This window comes from Perissodus microlepis, chromosome 15 (genome assembly GCF_051167445.1).
Source record: "Perissodus microlepis isolate ML-2025 ecotype Zambia chromosome 15, ASM5116744v1, whole genome shotgun sequence".
Taxonomy (NCBI): Eukaryota; Metazoa; Chordata; class Actinopteri; order Cichliformes; family Cichlidae; genus Perissodus; species Perissodus microlepis.
Window position 1 is genome coordinate 774,002 of NC_140475.1, and position 16,407 is coordinate 790,408.

General features: G+C 46.9%; 1 protein-coding gene across 1 annotated transcript in view; it reads left to right on the forward strand.

The window, feature by feature from the left end:
• Positions 1-16,407, forward strand: part of snap25a (synaptosome associated protein 25a) — a 33,588-nt gene continuing 17,181 nt past the window's right edge. The window contains exons 1-2 of the mRNA XM_084953354.1: positions 1-135; positions 14,474-14,617. Of these exons, the coding sequence (XP_084809480.1) occupies positions 14,546-14,617 (72 nt within the window). The 5' untranslated portion in view covers positions 1-135; positions 14,474-14,545. The remainder of the gene's footprint in view (positions 136-14,473; positions 14,618-16,407) is intronic.

The following is a 16,407-nucleotide window of genomic DNA, read 5'->3' on the forward strand; positions in this document are numbered from 1 at the left end:
CAAGTGAGGAGGAACCAGCCGACGCGCAGTGCCTTTGCTGCAGTCACATACAGAGAGAGGCTGGTATCGGTTAGCTGTTGATACACGCAGACATTTCCTCCCATACTGACGGCGGGACACCGAAAACAGGCGCAGGTAAGACTGGAGACGCTTTTCCGCGAGATTTGAAGCCATTCGTGTACCTCGGGACGGCTTAGATTGTGCGAATCGAGGCGGAAGATGTTTAGCGTTGAGTGAAAGCGTGGATGTCGGGTGTGTTTCAGCATAAATGATGCTGGGATAAAGATGATTTGTGTGCGTGTGTGTGCTTTTGGGTGTTGGGGCAGTGTTGTGGACGATCTGCAGCACTGTTAGGGCGAGGAAAGCAAAGGACGTGGTTTGGTTGGGGGGAGCGGGTGATGCGTGACCTCCTGGGTGATAAATCTCAAACGCGCAGTGGAAAGCTGACAGGATGGGATGCGGTGCGCTATAATGCGCATATTCAGTGTGGGCGTTTTCAGCGCTTCAGCACCTCGGACAGAGCCAGAGACGGAGCACACCGAGGAGGTGAAATCAGCGTCTCAGAGTCATTTTCTTTTGTTCAAGCATTTATTGCTCTGTAAAAAGAGGGCCGGGGGGGGGACCCTGTTTTCCTTACAAAGCCTCAAAACAGGTGTAGACTGATGTCGCAGCAGGATGATGAAGCGTGAATCAACGTGTCGCATTCACGCCACCTAGAAAGGAAATTAAACCAAACAAAACACGGCAGAGTCGCGGTGACTGGACGTGGCGTGGTTTGTGGGGATGTCATGTAATAGTAAACTGCGCCATGGTGAAGTCGGTGGGAGGAGGGTAGCCGATATAAACAGTAGTGCGGGGGGGGGGGGGCGTCGAGTTCTGTGAATGCGACGCTCCCTTCTTCCTTCTTTTACGCAGTACCTTCGCATAACATGCCCAATCCACGCCACGCGTCTACGTGACCGTGGCAGAGAGGGAAAAGGTGTGTGGATAGGTGGCTGAGGGGTGCTGGGAGAAAAAGGAGGACAGTGCCGGGGATGTCGGCGGTGAAACCCGCACTATGACACCCTCCTCTCCCTCTCCTCCTGTGTCCCATCCAGCGTCTGTGGCCACGCACGAAACTGTCAATGATCCCCGCACGCGCTGTCTTGTCAATCAGGCAAGCCACATTGGCTCGCGCGCTAAATCGATACCTGAGCTCGACACAACGTGTAACAGTTGAAGTGTTTCTGATCCACGACAGTAGGAGACACACATGAACCACGACACAGCTGCCAGATCGGACCCTTTGACTGCTTTCCCCAAACCTGCAGGAGCAGCGAGCCCAGCAGAGTCTGCCCAGGTTATCTGTCAGTGTGTGCGTGGTATGATTTACCACACTCACCATGTTAACTTAAGTCTGCGTGTTTGAAGGCTTTGGTAACAAACAATAGCTAAGCTAGTTTTTCTGCCCATCAGTCACAACACCGCGTCTGCTGGTAGAGGTGCAGAGAGGCGGTTGTTGCTTCTCCTGAGCTTTGATGATGCGGCAGATTAGACACTGAAGTGGTTTGGATTTCTGGCGCACCTGAAATTACATTACACTCCCACATGGTGCGTAAGTGCCTGGCTGTGTTACTGACACATGCTCAGTTGAATGTTTGGCACGTCACTGGAAATCTGCAGTGTGAGTTGTCCATGAAGCAAAGGCTGTGCTCAGATGGCGTTGTTTAAAACCAAAATCATGTCTTAAAGCAGAGCCTGCAGGCCGATGGCATCAAAGGATGGCCTACAGTTTGTAAAGCCCCTCAGGATACCCTGGTTGCTGCTTTTCCACAGCACGTTATGCGGTTGGACTGCAGAGAGGGAGAGAGGCAGACTTGGGGAGGGGGTGGGAGGGGATGCCAGGCCTAGACTGCACACACTGTGAAAGGGCTGCTTTCTGGATAAATGGTGACTTGCAGCACCATCAGCACGCACTGATTGTTTCTTAGAAACACCCCGGCCATTGTTCATTTCACAGGAGCACTTTCACGCCTGCCATCTGTGAAATGAAGCTAAAGCCTCTCTGATTGATGCTGAGCCGGCCGGCGCAGTGCGTGCTTTGGTGCAGGTACAGCTCTTATTATTTGCTTTTTTCTCCCCTTTCTAAGTCAGGCCTTCAGCCTGATGCTGAAATAATCAAATGCAGTCACACAAACCCGATATTTCTAAATCTGCTGGAAAGACAGAATGAAATTTTGAAATGGTATTTATAAGCCTTATCATGTCTGTGACACAGGATTTCCTTCACACCTTGAATATTAAACTCAGCCAGATGCAGCATCACAGAAACAGCTGAGCTCCTGAATCCAAGCTAAAGCTAGAGATCAGTCTGGGAATGATTGAGGCAGAGATGTACATGCATCCCTCTAAACTGCTCAGCGGTCGTGTCTCGCTGTCACAGAGCAGTTCAAGTTTTGGCTGCATAATAAACAAAATCATCTTTATCGATTCAGCAGAGCTCCACCGCTGTTACATGAGCAGCTTTGGTGGTCAAATGTGCCGCTCTCACTGTGGGATTAGTCACACCAGCTTTAGGTTCATAGTCCAGAGGAGGACAAGATGTGGCTTCTGAGGTGAAATGCTGTTAGCTTCTCTGATGTGTCATAGGAGGCATTATTAGCCTGTGAAATGGCTTCAGCGACATCAGACGATTGTGCATTACTCATGTTACAGTGGTAGATGTAAATGGAGCACAGAACGAACAGAAACACAGAGATCGTCCAGATTATTAAATCTTACTGACTGAGGGAAGAAGATGAAACCTTTTCTATCTGGAAAGTAAAAAGTAATAAATACGTTTATTGCTCTAATGTTAAGAGTTAGATGAGTAGATGTCATTAAAATTAAATTTAGCCTTATTGGCTAAGTTTAGTAGCTTTCAGCAAGTTTAGCATAACTAACCTCAAAGGTTTCAAATAGTTTTAAACAGCCAGCAAATCCACGCTGTTATGTTTCTAAAGTCGTTTTAGCTTTTGTACACAGACAGCAGTTTACAGCTGTTTACAGCTGTTTACCGTTTAAGTTAAACTCACAGGCTTGACATCAGGCATGTAATGGTCCCTAACCAGTCATTAAGTATCCTTTGCTTTTGTCTGAAATTCTCTCAGGTCACTACAACATGTGAAATCCACCCATTTTTCCTTCCTGTTAGCTAGCGTGCTGCCAGGATTAGCCTCTGAGGCCAGGCAGACAGAGTGGAAGTGCTATTATTTAAAAGTGCACATTATACTTTGGTAAACAGCCCCGAGGCTTTTTATTGAGAGTTTGCACTCGTTCACTGTGACTCGTGGTCACATATAATATTTTTCCTTCTCTTTTTTTTGCTGTACTGAAGGTTAAATTGTGACCCAGCTTTGAATTTCGTGTGTGAGAGAGAATCGATGTTGTCCTCTATCATGAAGAAATCAAAGAGTCTTACTGAGTCAAACTCAGACGGGAAAGAAAAACAGCAGCTTTAGAAGGAAACAAATGCTCATTTGTTTGCAAATGATCAGAGTGGAGATATTAAAGTGGCAGCAGCTTTCTGGTGTCCGGCCAGCCCCCACGTGACACCCTGTCACCTGCTCTGTATGTAAACAACAACACAGAAACAAGATGGCCCCTCCGGCGGCGATGAGACTGTGCTGCATAGAAGGCTTAATCCTTCTCAGCTAAGCGTGTCGTACGCAATTTTTGATCATATGTTCTGATGTTCACGTAGCAGTCATCGGTTTATTTTGTACAGTAGATTTGTCAAATTACATTAGGTTGCTTAGCTAAATGGTTATTTATAGAGATAGGCTGCACCGCACTTGTCAAGTCTCCTTTCAGCGCTCACACAGCGCGACTTCTCTAAATTTAGTTTGATTCATCTTACCTCAGTTGTAGCTCGTCACAGCAAACATGACAGCTAGAGAAAGTTAATATTATCTCCCAAGTGATGCTTTTGTTTTTGAAGCTTTCCTGGCACAAAAAGCCACGTTCAGCTTTCCACCGCGCCCGTCATCACTCTGCCATCTGTCCTCTCGGCTGCTCTCACAGGGTTAGAAACCTTTGATTAATGAAAGGAATTTAGAGAGAGAAAATGAAAGTAATAAGAAAGAGAGGGAGTGGGGGAAGATGGAGGGAGAGGGTGCGTAAACGGGGAACGATTGTCAGGACGAATTATTTCAAACACACTCACGCTGTGAGAAAATAGCATAAATATACAGAAAGATGCTGAAAATGAAGCAAAGTCTGCACAGTTTGGAGGCCAATTCCAAATTCTAGCTGTAAACCAGAACCAGCCTTTCACAATGTTCACCAGGGAATACATGTGTCCGATTTCACTGTGGAAAGCAGATATTTTGGAGTGGAAACATTTCCGTGTGTGCGTATGAAGGATATGGTGCCAGTGGTTTTAGTATTTTGTATCTTCAAGCGTATCATTTTCACCCAACCATTAGCCGGGCCTTTCAGTGTCGCTGCGCTGTGAACCATCCATAAGCTCCTAAAGCTTTTATTTCTTTCAGAATAAAAGCACGTGTAGAGATCTTTCCTCTGCGTCGGTGAAGCATAAAGCCGGTAAATGGATCTGCTCGGGTCAACGTGAATACGCCCTACACGCTGCACGTTACACAGCATTGTGTGTGCTCAGGTGCGCGCACAAGTGTGCAAACATGACCCGGTGTGGCGCGTGGAGACGGTGTTCACGGGAGGATCAGTGGGGTGGTATTGAGTGGGGGGGTTAGTTGTGTAATAAATGATGCTGCAGTGCAGCTGATGAGGGTTGTTGGTGCAGATTAGCATCTGCAGTGCTTTTACAGAAACATTAAGCAGCCTGGTCTGTATCAAAGTCGTATTTGAATGCAGTTACAGCGTGTACACGCACTGACACTGCACCATCACTGCATGCAGTCACTGGCGAGGGGCCATCTATGCTGTGTGTCCTGCATCTGGTCATGATTTAGCTTCTTACTAGCTTTTCTTTCACTACACAGAAGTTCAGACTGCTGTGCATGTTGTACCAGGACACACGGGAGCTTCTTAGTCTGAACAGCATCACTTCCTGGTTTTAACAAAAACATTGTGTGTTTTACAGTAAATGATATTTCTGTTGTGCTAATTAAAATAACCCCATTATGTGCTGTGATAACGCTCATCTGCAGTGCATGAAAAGGCTCATAAATGCATTGTGAGCAAACACAGTATCAGTGTTATTGATCTTTCTGGGCCTGTCAGCAGGTCAGAAATGCACCCTGCAGCTTCTACTGCAGGCAAACAAATATGACAGTGTGCGACTGACTGCAGCTTTCTGAGCAAACGCTCCGAAACAAAGAAATGCAAGAGTTCAGCTTCTCCAGTTTATCTACATGAAACAAAATATCATTATTTTGAAATCTGTCATAAAAAGGGAATTCTTTTCTATTTCCACATGCTTTGGACAGATAAGGAAGCGAGCTGTTGTTTGCTATGTTTATGATCTTATTCTCAGTTGAATACGTCACGCCGGATGGTTTTGCAGACTGGAATTCTGAGTTTCAGGATGGAGACTGTGTCAGCAACATTCCCAGTGCCAAACAACTGTGACTGAAGCAGTAATGAAAGGCATCCATACTGATGATGGTGTAACAGTCTGACGGTATGCGTGCTGCAGCGACGCTAACACAGCAGACATCCTGCCGCCGCCCTCTGCTGCTGCCTCCGTTTCCTGTCTGGGATTCCTTCAAACATGGTGTAAAAAGAACTTCTGCTGTGGTTTTTTCCAGAGAGCCTTCACATCCCACCGCCCTGATGTTTATTGCGTCGTAAAACAGGAGAGGTTGTGCTTCTAATTCAAAACAGGACCGTTGTTCCTCCTCTGGAACCACCTAATCCCGCTCGTCCCATCTGATGCTTCCTTGTTTTCCTCCTTCCAGCTTTACTGCCAACATCACCCCACGAGCATCCATCCCTGTCGTGTTTTGCTTGTCAGATGTCAAATCTCCGCAGCCCTCCAAGCAGCCTAAACCTCATCTGCAGCAACCACATGGCAGTTAATGTGGCGGCGTGTGCCCCGTGTGGCGGCGTGTGCCCCGTGTGGCGGCGTGTGCCCCGTGTGGCGGCGTGTGCCCCGTGTGGCGGCGTGTGCCCCGTGGGTCAGCGCACAATGAACCCAAAAAGCCACCCTGAGAGGCTGGCTGTGAGCACAAAGAGACTCCTGAGCGTTCATTCGCTGCTTTTCACTCATTTTCAGTCTTGTCCATGTTTTGATACTTAAGTTACTTACATGTAGTAACTAATCAATGAATCATTAAAACATTTTATAAAAAGCTCAAAGGATGCACCGCTGTTGTGTCCGCACTTAGCAGACAGCGTAGTAAAGAACTAACTGTAAATTATATCTTTCAGCAAAAATGCAAAAACATATTATTTGTTCCTGTTTCTTTACTTCAATCTATCAAAAATGTCAACGACGGCACAGTTTGACAGGCAGAACGAAGCATTTCTGCTGCCCTAACCCAACAAGGCTGGATGATGCCACTGATGCTGTACAGTGTGTCCTTAAAGAATTGAGGAAATTTGAGCAAGTGGAGGGTAAAAGGCCCTAAAAACTCTCTGCATAAACAGCATCTGAAAGTCATGTCCTCAAGAAACAGGAAAAACCATCTACAGCCAGAAAAGGACCAGATATTGAGGCACCGTGCAGCACCGCGGGCAAAGAGGCTGATGGGCAACAGCTGCATCATCATCATGTGACTTTGCAGAAAGGCAATAATCCCAAACACACTGCAAATGCAGTAAAAGCATTTGTGTACAGAAAAACATACAATGGAAACCGATCAGTCACAGACTGAGCTCAAGGTTACAGAAGCAGTTTGAGCCTGAAGAGAAAGAATGAAGAATAAACGTGTTCGCACCAAATATCGACTTTCAAGCTCATTAAACTGGTTTTTGCTCCATACACTGAGTCTGCACTTATGTTTGCACGTTTCCATAAGTCAGTGCATGAATTGCACATTTTTATAACAAAATACAAAGAAGTGAAGAGTGGCTGCAGACGTTTGCACAGTACTGTATCTGTGTGGTGTGCTTTTCATTCGTGTCTCTTCTTTATGTCCACTTTTCCACAGCAGCTTAGAGTAAACGGCGTCTGCAGCACTGACATGTTGCTCTGTCCACCAATAAGCAGAGAGATCTGGACACTCGGCTCGTCTTTACCTTCTGATAGCAAATGAAGCTGCAACATCAGCTTCAAGCCATAGTCAGCTGGACGATCACATGTTCACTTCCTGGTAAAGGAGCATCCGCAGTTTTTTTTTACATGAGATTTTACGAGCAGCTGTTTGATTGGAGTAGAAAGCGTGGGACTTTAGCCGCTGACGTTTCCAGAAAGCCGTTTATGAATGCTGCAGCTCCGCTCAGCAGGAACGCAGGAACGCTACTGCGTTTAACGGGACGAGTCGAGAATCAACGTGTTTTATCACAGCTGTGCGCAGCTTAGTAAACCACCTCGGGCAAGGACACGATGTGTTATATATTGTTATATAATCTGCCCTGTAGAACACTGTGATTATGTTGGATTGCTTGTAGTTCTACATATAGAGAAGGCAGTACTGCAGGTCTTCACCTGCCCCGAGGTTAAAGCTGTCACAGTCACCACGCCTCTATTCCAAACCTGTGTCTCTCTTTGGTCTCTTTGTGTAACATGTTGTAGTTGGAGCTTCACCTATTCTGGGATGATTCCAGTGCTTGAAGCTACAGTCTGGCTGATGGCTGTCGGCAACTCTTTGCTCTGTTTATTTTAGGATTGTTGGTATCCCCCCCACTCCCCCCCACCCCCACCCACCTGAGCCAAGGTGTGAAACTGGGTGTGGGTCCCAATCAGCCAGAGTTTCGGATGAGCTCATTGTGAAACCTGGCCCCACCTTCTCATGTGATTTCCTGAGGTCAGATGGCCCAGGATGTGAGTGGGCGTTAAGGCGTCTGGGGAGGGAACTCAAAACTGGATTATAGATGGCAGACAGTTGGTGTCGTAAGCCCCGCCTCTGTTCAAAGATGGTTGCTCACAGTGGACATAGATGCTTCTTTCACTCCTCTTTCAAACCATCTGTCCTCTCTGTCCAAAATGTGAACGTTGGCGTCCTCGAAAGAGTGACCTTTGACCTTTAGATGCAGATGGACTGCTGAGTCTTGTCCTGTGGAGGTGGCTCTTCTGTGTTGTGCCATGCGCTTGTGAAGTGGCTGTTTGGTCTCTCCGATGTAGAGGTCTGGGCATTCCTCGCTGCACTGTACAGCAAACACCACATTGTTAAGTCTGTGTTTTGGAGTTTTGTCTTTGGGTGAACCAGTTTGTGTCTGAGTGTGTTGCTGGGTCTGAAATGCACCAGGATGTCGTGCTTGGAGAAAACTCTCCTGAGTTTCTCTGATACGCCGGCTACATAGGGGATGATGCGTCTGTCTTTCTGATCCTCCCTCGCTGGTGTCTGATCTTCTTTTCTGTGCCTCTTTGCTGACTTTATAAACGCCTAATTAGGATAACCGCATGTTTTGAGTGCTTCCTTTGTGAGATGGAAAGAACAATGATCCTATTTTTAAATCACCAGCATCAGACCTGGTCTTAAAAGGCCTGATATGAAACACAAAGACTGTCAGCGTCCTGTCAGTGCTGTAAAGGTGGACATTTGCTGCTGTTTCCTTTCCTAAATCTCACTTTGTGGTCTTTGTCACTTTTACAGGGAGCTTGTCTGATGCTGTCCTGTACTGGCACATGTGGGCTGCACGGTTAAAATGTTCCACGGTTGCAGTGGGAGTGGGTGAATCAGTGACAGGATCTTGGACCTCTCAGGTCAATGATTCAAAGCATTATCTTTGGAGCCACTGGGATGTTGCTTTACCACTTAAAGCTCCAGCTCTGCTGACACTTGGTCTCTTTGAGTGATGTCGCTTCAGTTATTATCCATCCCTGCTCTTGTCTTATCGTGTCAGCAAGATGCTAATGTGGAGCGTTTTCCTTTGAGCTCCAAAATGGCTGCAGAAATATTTAGATATTCGTTTGCATGTAGCATTTCATCTGCAGCCAAGCTGTGTTTTTAAAAGAAACGTCCGCTTGATCCGATTTATCTTTGTGCTGATATCAGTGCAAGCTTTTCAAACGAGGGAAAACATCGGTCCGAGTGAAGGGCTGCAGTAACTTTCACAGCTAACGTGTTTCACATCACCAGATTTCTTTTTAAAAGGCCACATCAAACTCTCAGCTGTTCCTCTGCCAACCGTGCCAAGACGGCTCGTTTCCAACGACCACGGATGATGTTTAAATCCAATAATTGAAGCATGAGCGTCGCATGAATCTGCAGATTAATCTGCATTTGCACAGGAAAGCAGAAAACGAGACGTTATGCTGTAACATCAAGTGATGCCTGGTTATTTAATGCCAGTTAATGTTTTCCAACCCACGAAAGATTTCTCGTTCGGTAACGATAAGAAGTTTAATGGAGGGACAGAGATGACACATTTGAAACTGATAAGCAAACAAAATGGCAGCTGCACACACACACACACACACACACACACACACACACACACACACACACACACACACACAAAGATCTGTTGTCTTTCTTGTCCTGAGAACAGAGCACAGTCTCCTCAGGCCGTGGACGTGAAGCATTATGTCACATGTCTACTGATTCGGTCGTCGACGATACGCAGTGTTTTCATAAAACACTTGATGGGTTGACACACGTGTTCAGGTGTTTCATAATGTTTTTCTGACGTGATGTAAAAGAAGACGGTGGAGGATAAATACGTCAAAGTACAGCCAGAGCTGGGGGAGGGGAGGGGGGCAGCCGGTAATCATCTCCAGGTAGCGTGTGATTGGACGATGAAATATGCCGTTCCATCGGGGAACGGAAATAAGGGCGTCCTCGTACCTTTGCCTGTTGTTCCCATGGCGGCTCCATCCTAGTGTTGCTCCACGTGTGCACTTGGAGCCTGAAATACGGATGTTCCATTAAACATTCATGGAAGTTGTGCCGTGTGGAGGATATAAATCCAGGTATTACTGTTCCACTGATCAGTGTGGTGCGCTCGGCCTACTGCCAGTGACGGCCACGCATCAGTCAGTCACGCCATCACAGCAGCTTTTCTAGCACCATAACTCAACCCCGTCATCAGCAGACCTCACTCTGGGACAACATGCATGTAATAAAGCACGTATGTATGGGTTTGTGTGTGTTTAGTACATCATGCTACAGCCTGCTCGTATGATTTTAATAACTCAAAGCGAATGTTTTTCCCCTTTGAGCTCTCCATTTCCTGTTTCTTATCACCTTCTTCGGGTCAAAGGTCATACTGCTTACCATTTCGTGCCATAAATGTCAGCATCCTTGTAATATGTGATGACAAGGCAACAGAAACTCTTGGCCAAAGGTCACGTGGCTGTATGCAGGGACATAACAGAAGGAGACAGGTGTGGCAGCTGATGGTTGTCGACTCAGTCCCTGCATTTGTTTGTGAGTGAATGAAACAAGGTTTTTATGGCGATGTTTGGTGTGCATGGGGAAGTATGGGCTTTCATCATGTCTTCAATATGTGCTGCATATGTTTGTAAAGACCGTGTGTGCTGTAACAATCCTGGGACAGTCTAACAGGAGGATCATATCGTATTATATCAGAGGACAGGTCTGCATTCCTCTGTTACTCCTGCTTTGTAGCACGCTGCGTAAGGATGCTTCACTGCAAAACAATATTATTTCATGCACTAACTGGGACACATGGTCCATGCACACTAGAAGACCTGCTGTAGACACGTCCCTGATTTATCAGCTCAGAAATTTACCGTCCTCACTAAACTCCTGACAGGCAGTGTGCGAGTAATTAAGTATTTCTCAGATGGGCTGGCCAACATTTAATCAGATGGGACTCTCCAGACAAACGTGTGTCCTCTGAGAGGAAACATTTCACGGACGACGGGCCGGCTCCTGGTTAAAGGTCATCACGGGTCACCGGTTTATGGGACCCATCTGAAGCCATTCAGCGCTCTCAGATTTTCTCTGTGGGATCAGTAAATGTACAAATACACATTATAGCACCACATCCAATAGATCCAGCCAGCCAAACAGATGTTTGTAAGTTAGCTCTAAATAAATATGCTTCATGTGCAGAATAATTCAGTTCAATTCAATCTTATTTATATCGCACAAAACCATAACAACGGTGACCTTAAGGTGCTTTATATTGTAAGGTCGACCCTACAATAACACATACAGAGAAAACCCCAACAGTCACATGACCCCCTATGAGCAGCACTTGGCGACAGTGGGAAGGAAAAACTCCCTTTTAACAGGAAGAAACCTCCAGCAGAACCAGGCTCAGGGAGGGGCGGGGCCATCTGCTGCGACTGGCTTGGCGTGAGGGGAGGAGCCCTGTCAATCAGTGCAAATACACATTAATAAAATATTACCACAATGTCACTGACTGAAACAACTGGATCACACACTTGTTGTGTGGTCTGAACTGTAACTGCAGACATTATTGTTTGTTCAATAACTGCATTAAAAATTCTCCAAGAGCCACAAACACCTCAAAGACGAGAGGTCGAGTCCAGGTACGAGTGGAGGTGAGGTCTCACACAGCGATAGCAGACATGCTCACGATGTAACTGATCCCACATGATCGGGCTGCGGCTCCTGTGCACGTTCACTGACCACCATAAATGCAAACAGGCTGCGCAGGTGGAAATAATCTGACTGTAAATAGCAGAAAAGCTGTGCAGTGTAAAAAAGAGCTTATAGGTCTCAGGAACAGGTAACAGGAGCTTCCTGGGCAGTAGATACATTTACTGGATAATAGAATAAGTACATCAACATGTCGTCCTCCATTAACTCATTAGAGTGTCTGCATCAAGCCTGCGTTCACTGAGTTACTGACTTTAATTCAGCTGCGATGAACCTGCCCACAGAATAACTGATTCCATATAAACAATTGTTAATGCACAGCATGAGCTCCATCGGTGTTTTCCATCTCTCCCTGAGAAGACCTGACCGTACATTTGTTGCAGACGCCGCACGTGAGGCGCGTGATTGAAACGTAAAGTAAAAGGTCAGCGCGGCCTGCTCAAACTTAATTGCCTGAATTTAGTTATGTAGCGAGGCAGCCAGGCGATGGCGGCCTTTCTTCCCCCGACAAGTGCTTTTGAATCTGACTCGATTCAGACATGAAGCCCTGCGCTGACCACTCGGAGCTTTATGCAACCCAACATGGCCGTCGCATGCAGGACAGCGAGAAGAAAGGGGAGAAAAAGCACATCGGACACGTGTGTTGGCATTCAGCTGTGGTGATTATGACACGTATATGATCTCTATCTGCCACCCAGCGAGGCTTTAATGATTCAGAGCGTGGCATGCTGGGTAATATTGTCTTGGCAGTGAAAAAAAAAGTGTCTTCATATCTGACATCCGCGCTGCAAGTGCATGACCAGCAGATGTTGTTGTGAATGCCTCTGGACACACGAGTGGGAGAGGCAAACGATGAGGGTACGGCGAGACCTCCGAGCAGACCGTTCGCTCCGTCACCAGGATGAAACGTCCAGGTGGGCGAAATTGATCCTGTTATGATGCTTGCATTAAGCTGGTAGATGTTGTTATTTATATGGACAGACGACTCTATATGTAAGACAAAGACCCTATAATAATACAGAGGAAACAGTGGGAAGGGAAAACTCGCCTCCCACGGCCTCCCTGAGCCTGAGTGGGTGGATGGAAACGGTCATTTATGGCACAACCATCAGTGACATCATGTGAGTGGCAGATGTGTAATATTTACTCTTCTTTTAGGTCGTTTGGCCAAATCAAAATAACGTGTCTGACTGGTTACCTGCTAAATGCTTTACTGTGTTTTCCTGGGCAGAGGGCACACTCGGGGTTTATTGTTGAGATGACTACCTGCTGATGCAGGAAACAGAAAGCAGTCAGAGGGAACAACTCAGTGAACCTGAGGTCCATAAAACCAGCACGAGCTGATTCCTCGCTCATCCTCAGCGGGACCGACCCTTCTGTCAGGTTTCATTCATCTGATGTTAGTGCACTGAGGCTTTCTTCACACACGTGGTCTTGTCTGTCCCTCAGGATGTGCGTGAATTCATTCTTCGTGACTTTGCCTTTGGGTCATAAAGGCCGACATCACGGTCGAGTTTCTGCTGAGCCAGAATTACATGTAATTGCCTCGATTGGTCCTGTAGACATGTCCGCTGATTATCTCTCACATGCTCATCTTTCATGCAAGCTTCTGGTAATTTTGCATCTGGATGCGTCCAGCTGTTTAGCCAGTGATACTAGCCTGTGGTGACCCGCAGAGGCCAGAGAAGGATTGCAGCTACAGGGGCACGCGCTGTTTATTTCTCAGGCTGATCCTCTGAAAGTCCCAGAAGCCGGGATTCCTCTGCCCGTTCACTCCCCAACAAACAGACGATACTTCTGCAGCCTCACAGTCCTCAGTTACATCGCCTAACAGCAAACAGAGGCCTGTGGAGGCAGCAGCTCCCACCTCCGGGTTTTTCTCTTGTTTACCTGTCTGACTTTCATGAACGTGCTCTCGTTACACTCAGGCCATTTGCTGCATGCCATGCGCCTCTTGTTGCCTCTCTGGAATACTCTTCAATTGCGTACCTTCACTTTTATTTGTGTGACCGCCGTTTTCTGGCGTAACAGTGAGGTGGGAGGTATTTGTGATGCCCGTTGATGTACATACTTGAGATTTAAAAATAAAGAGGAAGTTTGCATGAACTAGTATTGAATTCAGTTCTTAGAAACACGATCTGATGCTGCAGTCGTGTTTCTCTGACGTCAGCCCGTTCCAGCTCATTAATTCATTTTCATATTTTGTTATATGTGTGTGTTCATGTATGTGGACTACACTACACACTACACATCGCACACAAACGCACACGGGGCATTGTGATGTCAGCCGGTAGCCGTACAGCCTCCGTGCCTCTTGCAGGCTGCGAGCGAGCAGCAGGTGTGTTTGTCATGAATCTGAAGGTAACATCACGTGTCCTCGTTTTCAGTTTGGCTCAGTAACGCAGCTGAGATAGAGGCAAAAATATCACTGAGGATCACGTCGGGAACACGGACACCAACACGGCAGGGATGATGTTAAGCTCAGAAAGTTGAGAATAATGATTTTAAAAGCATGTCGAATGTCTAAGATCGAGAATGGAAAATATTCGCGGGGAGCTGTCAGCTGGTTTCATCTTGCTGTGCTTTTCTTTACATAAATAAAGACGTTTTCATCGTAAACGGACGCAGAGAAAGGTCTGAGGTCAGGGGGAAAGGGGATCACGCCACAGTGATGCTGTGAGTTTGAATCCTGCACAAGCTCACGGGTACGTTAGTTGACTCTGCAGTGGTCGCACACCAAATTATCCACGTTCTCCATCGTCCCGAGTCCGCTGATGCGACAGTCGACTGAGCCGTGTGCTGCACGCTGAATGCTTTATGTTTTGCCTCTCTTCCAGCCTTCCCCGGATTCCCACTAGGATCTTCTCTTCCCTGTTGGAGACCTTCTCCACCCCCGACATCCAGCAGACATGGCAGATGATGCGGACATGCGCAATGAGCTGTCAGACATGCAGCAACGCGCTGACCAGCTGGCTGATGAGGTGAGAACACCGGACTTGCTGCATCGCAGGCGTTTGCCTCGTGATGGCAGGTGCACGCTTACTGACTCGCTGAGGAGTCACATGGTGGTTAGAGAAGCCGAGCATCTTTATTTTATCACAACTTCAAACATAAATACTGAAACTATACAGCACAGTAAAAGGGTGCACTAATGAGCACATTATAGAGTGTGTGTGTGTGTGTGTGTGAGTGTGTGTGTGTGAGTGTGTGTGTGTGTGAGTGTGTGTGAGTGTGTGAGTGCGTTTCATTCGCAGTTAGAGAAAGGGCGAGAGAGTGAGAAAGTCTCCATCATGGCCCACAACTGATCAGCCCTCCAGCTTCACATATGACTCACTGTGGCACAGCTGAGCAGAATATTAAATACACACACACACAGACACACACACAGACACACAGACACACACACAGACACACACAGACACACACACACACACACACAGGAACGCAGGGCAAACACAAAATGGCGGCACTAACAGTTTTGCCTCCGTGGCTTCTGTGAGCTTCAGAGCCTCCACAGCGATTCCAACAGATGAAAGCAAACGAGCGAGCTGATGCAGACTCCGGCTGATTAGAGACAGAATGCAAAAAGGAAGAATCAGAAGACGAAAAAAGAACATGAGCCACGTTAAAAATGGCTGCTCGGTGTCAGATTTGTTTGTCTAACCGACACCCCCACCCCTCAACCCCTACCAGTGCAGACGATGCGCTTGCAGCGAGCGCAGCGAGGCGGAGCTGTGTCATTGTAAGAAGGACAAGATGCCCCGCTGCTGCCTCTCTGCAGCCTCACGCTCCTTAGAGGGAGAATGGGAGCGCCCCGTTACACATCAGCCAGTAGCTAACAACAGACATCACACAGCGATGAGGATCTCTGCCTGCTGCTAATAACAAAGCTGAGTTATTTTGATGAGCAGAGCTGGATCAATCAATGCTAACTTAGTAAAACAGACATAAATCCCCATCACGTACTATAAGTGCTGCATTTCAGGACCTTCCAGGTCTTATCTATACATGTTCCCACAGTTCTGCAAGCTGTTGGTTCTCGTTGTCGTGCCCCCCCCACTTCTGTTTAGCACCTGGGGATCTGTCGGCCCGAGAGCTGCCACCAGTCCCCTTCGAGGCCTTCCCTAAACCACAGCTCAATTCATGATTAAGCCATTTATCTACTAAGAAACACTGGCAAACTTAAAGTGAGGGCGCGGGCCCAGCAAGTGAAATGATTATATGAAAGAAAGAATACTGTCTGAAGCTGCCCCTCATTTCTTGATATTTTATTTCCAAGGAGTTTAAAAACTATCTGCAGCAGATGAACTTAAGAAACAGGAAATAATCCAGGAAAGACGCGACAGAGGACCTGAGAGATGCTTTTGGGTCTTCTGGTGATTTATCCACTGTTTCCCACAGAAATAGTCTCAGCTGAGGGGCGGCTGTTCTGCCACATCACACAAGAACTGGACTGAAAATCAGTGGCAGCAGCTACGATGGAGTGATGACATTTTTAGCTCAAATTATCGTCAGTGTGTATAAGGTCAGAAAAAGGTACAACACTGTAAAACATAGAGGCTCCGTCTCTTTTTGGGGCTGTAGTGTTGCAGGTCTGTAAAGTGTCCGATTAACATCAGCTTCGTTTTTCACTTAATTTTTAGCCTGGAAATCCGAAGCACACTGCCGAAGCAGTGAAAGCAAACATTAAAACAAGTGTGGGCTCATCTTCACTGTAGCCGGGTCCCAATTTCCCAGACAAATATAAAGAAACGAGAGGGGCGGCTCTAGA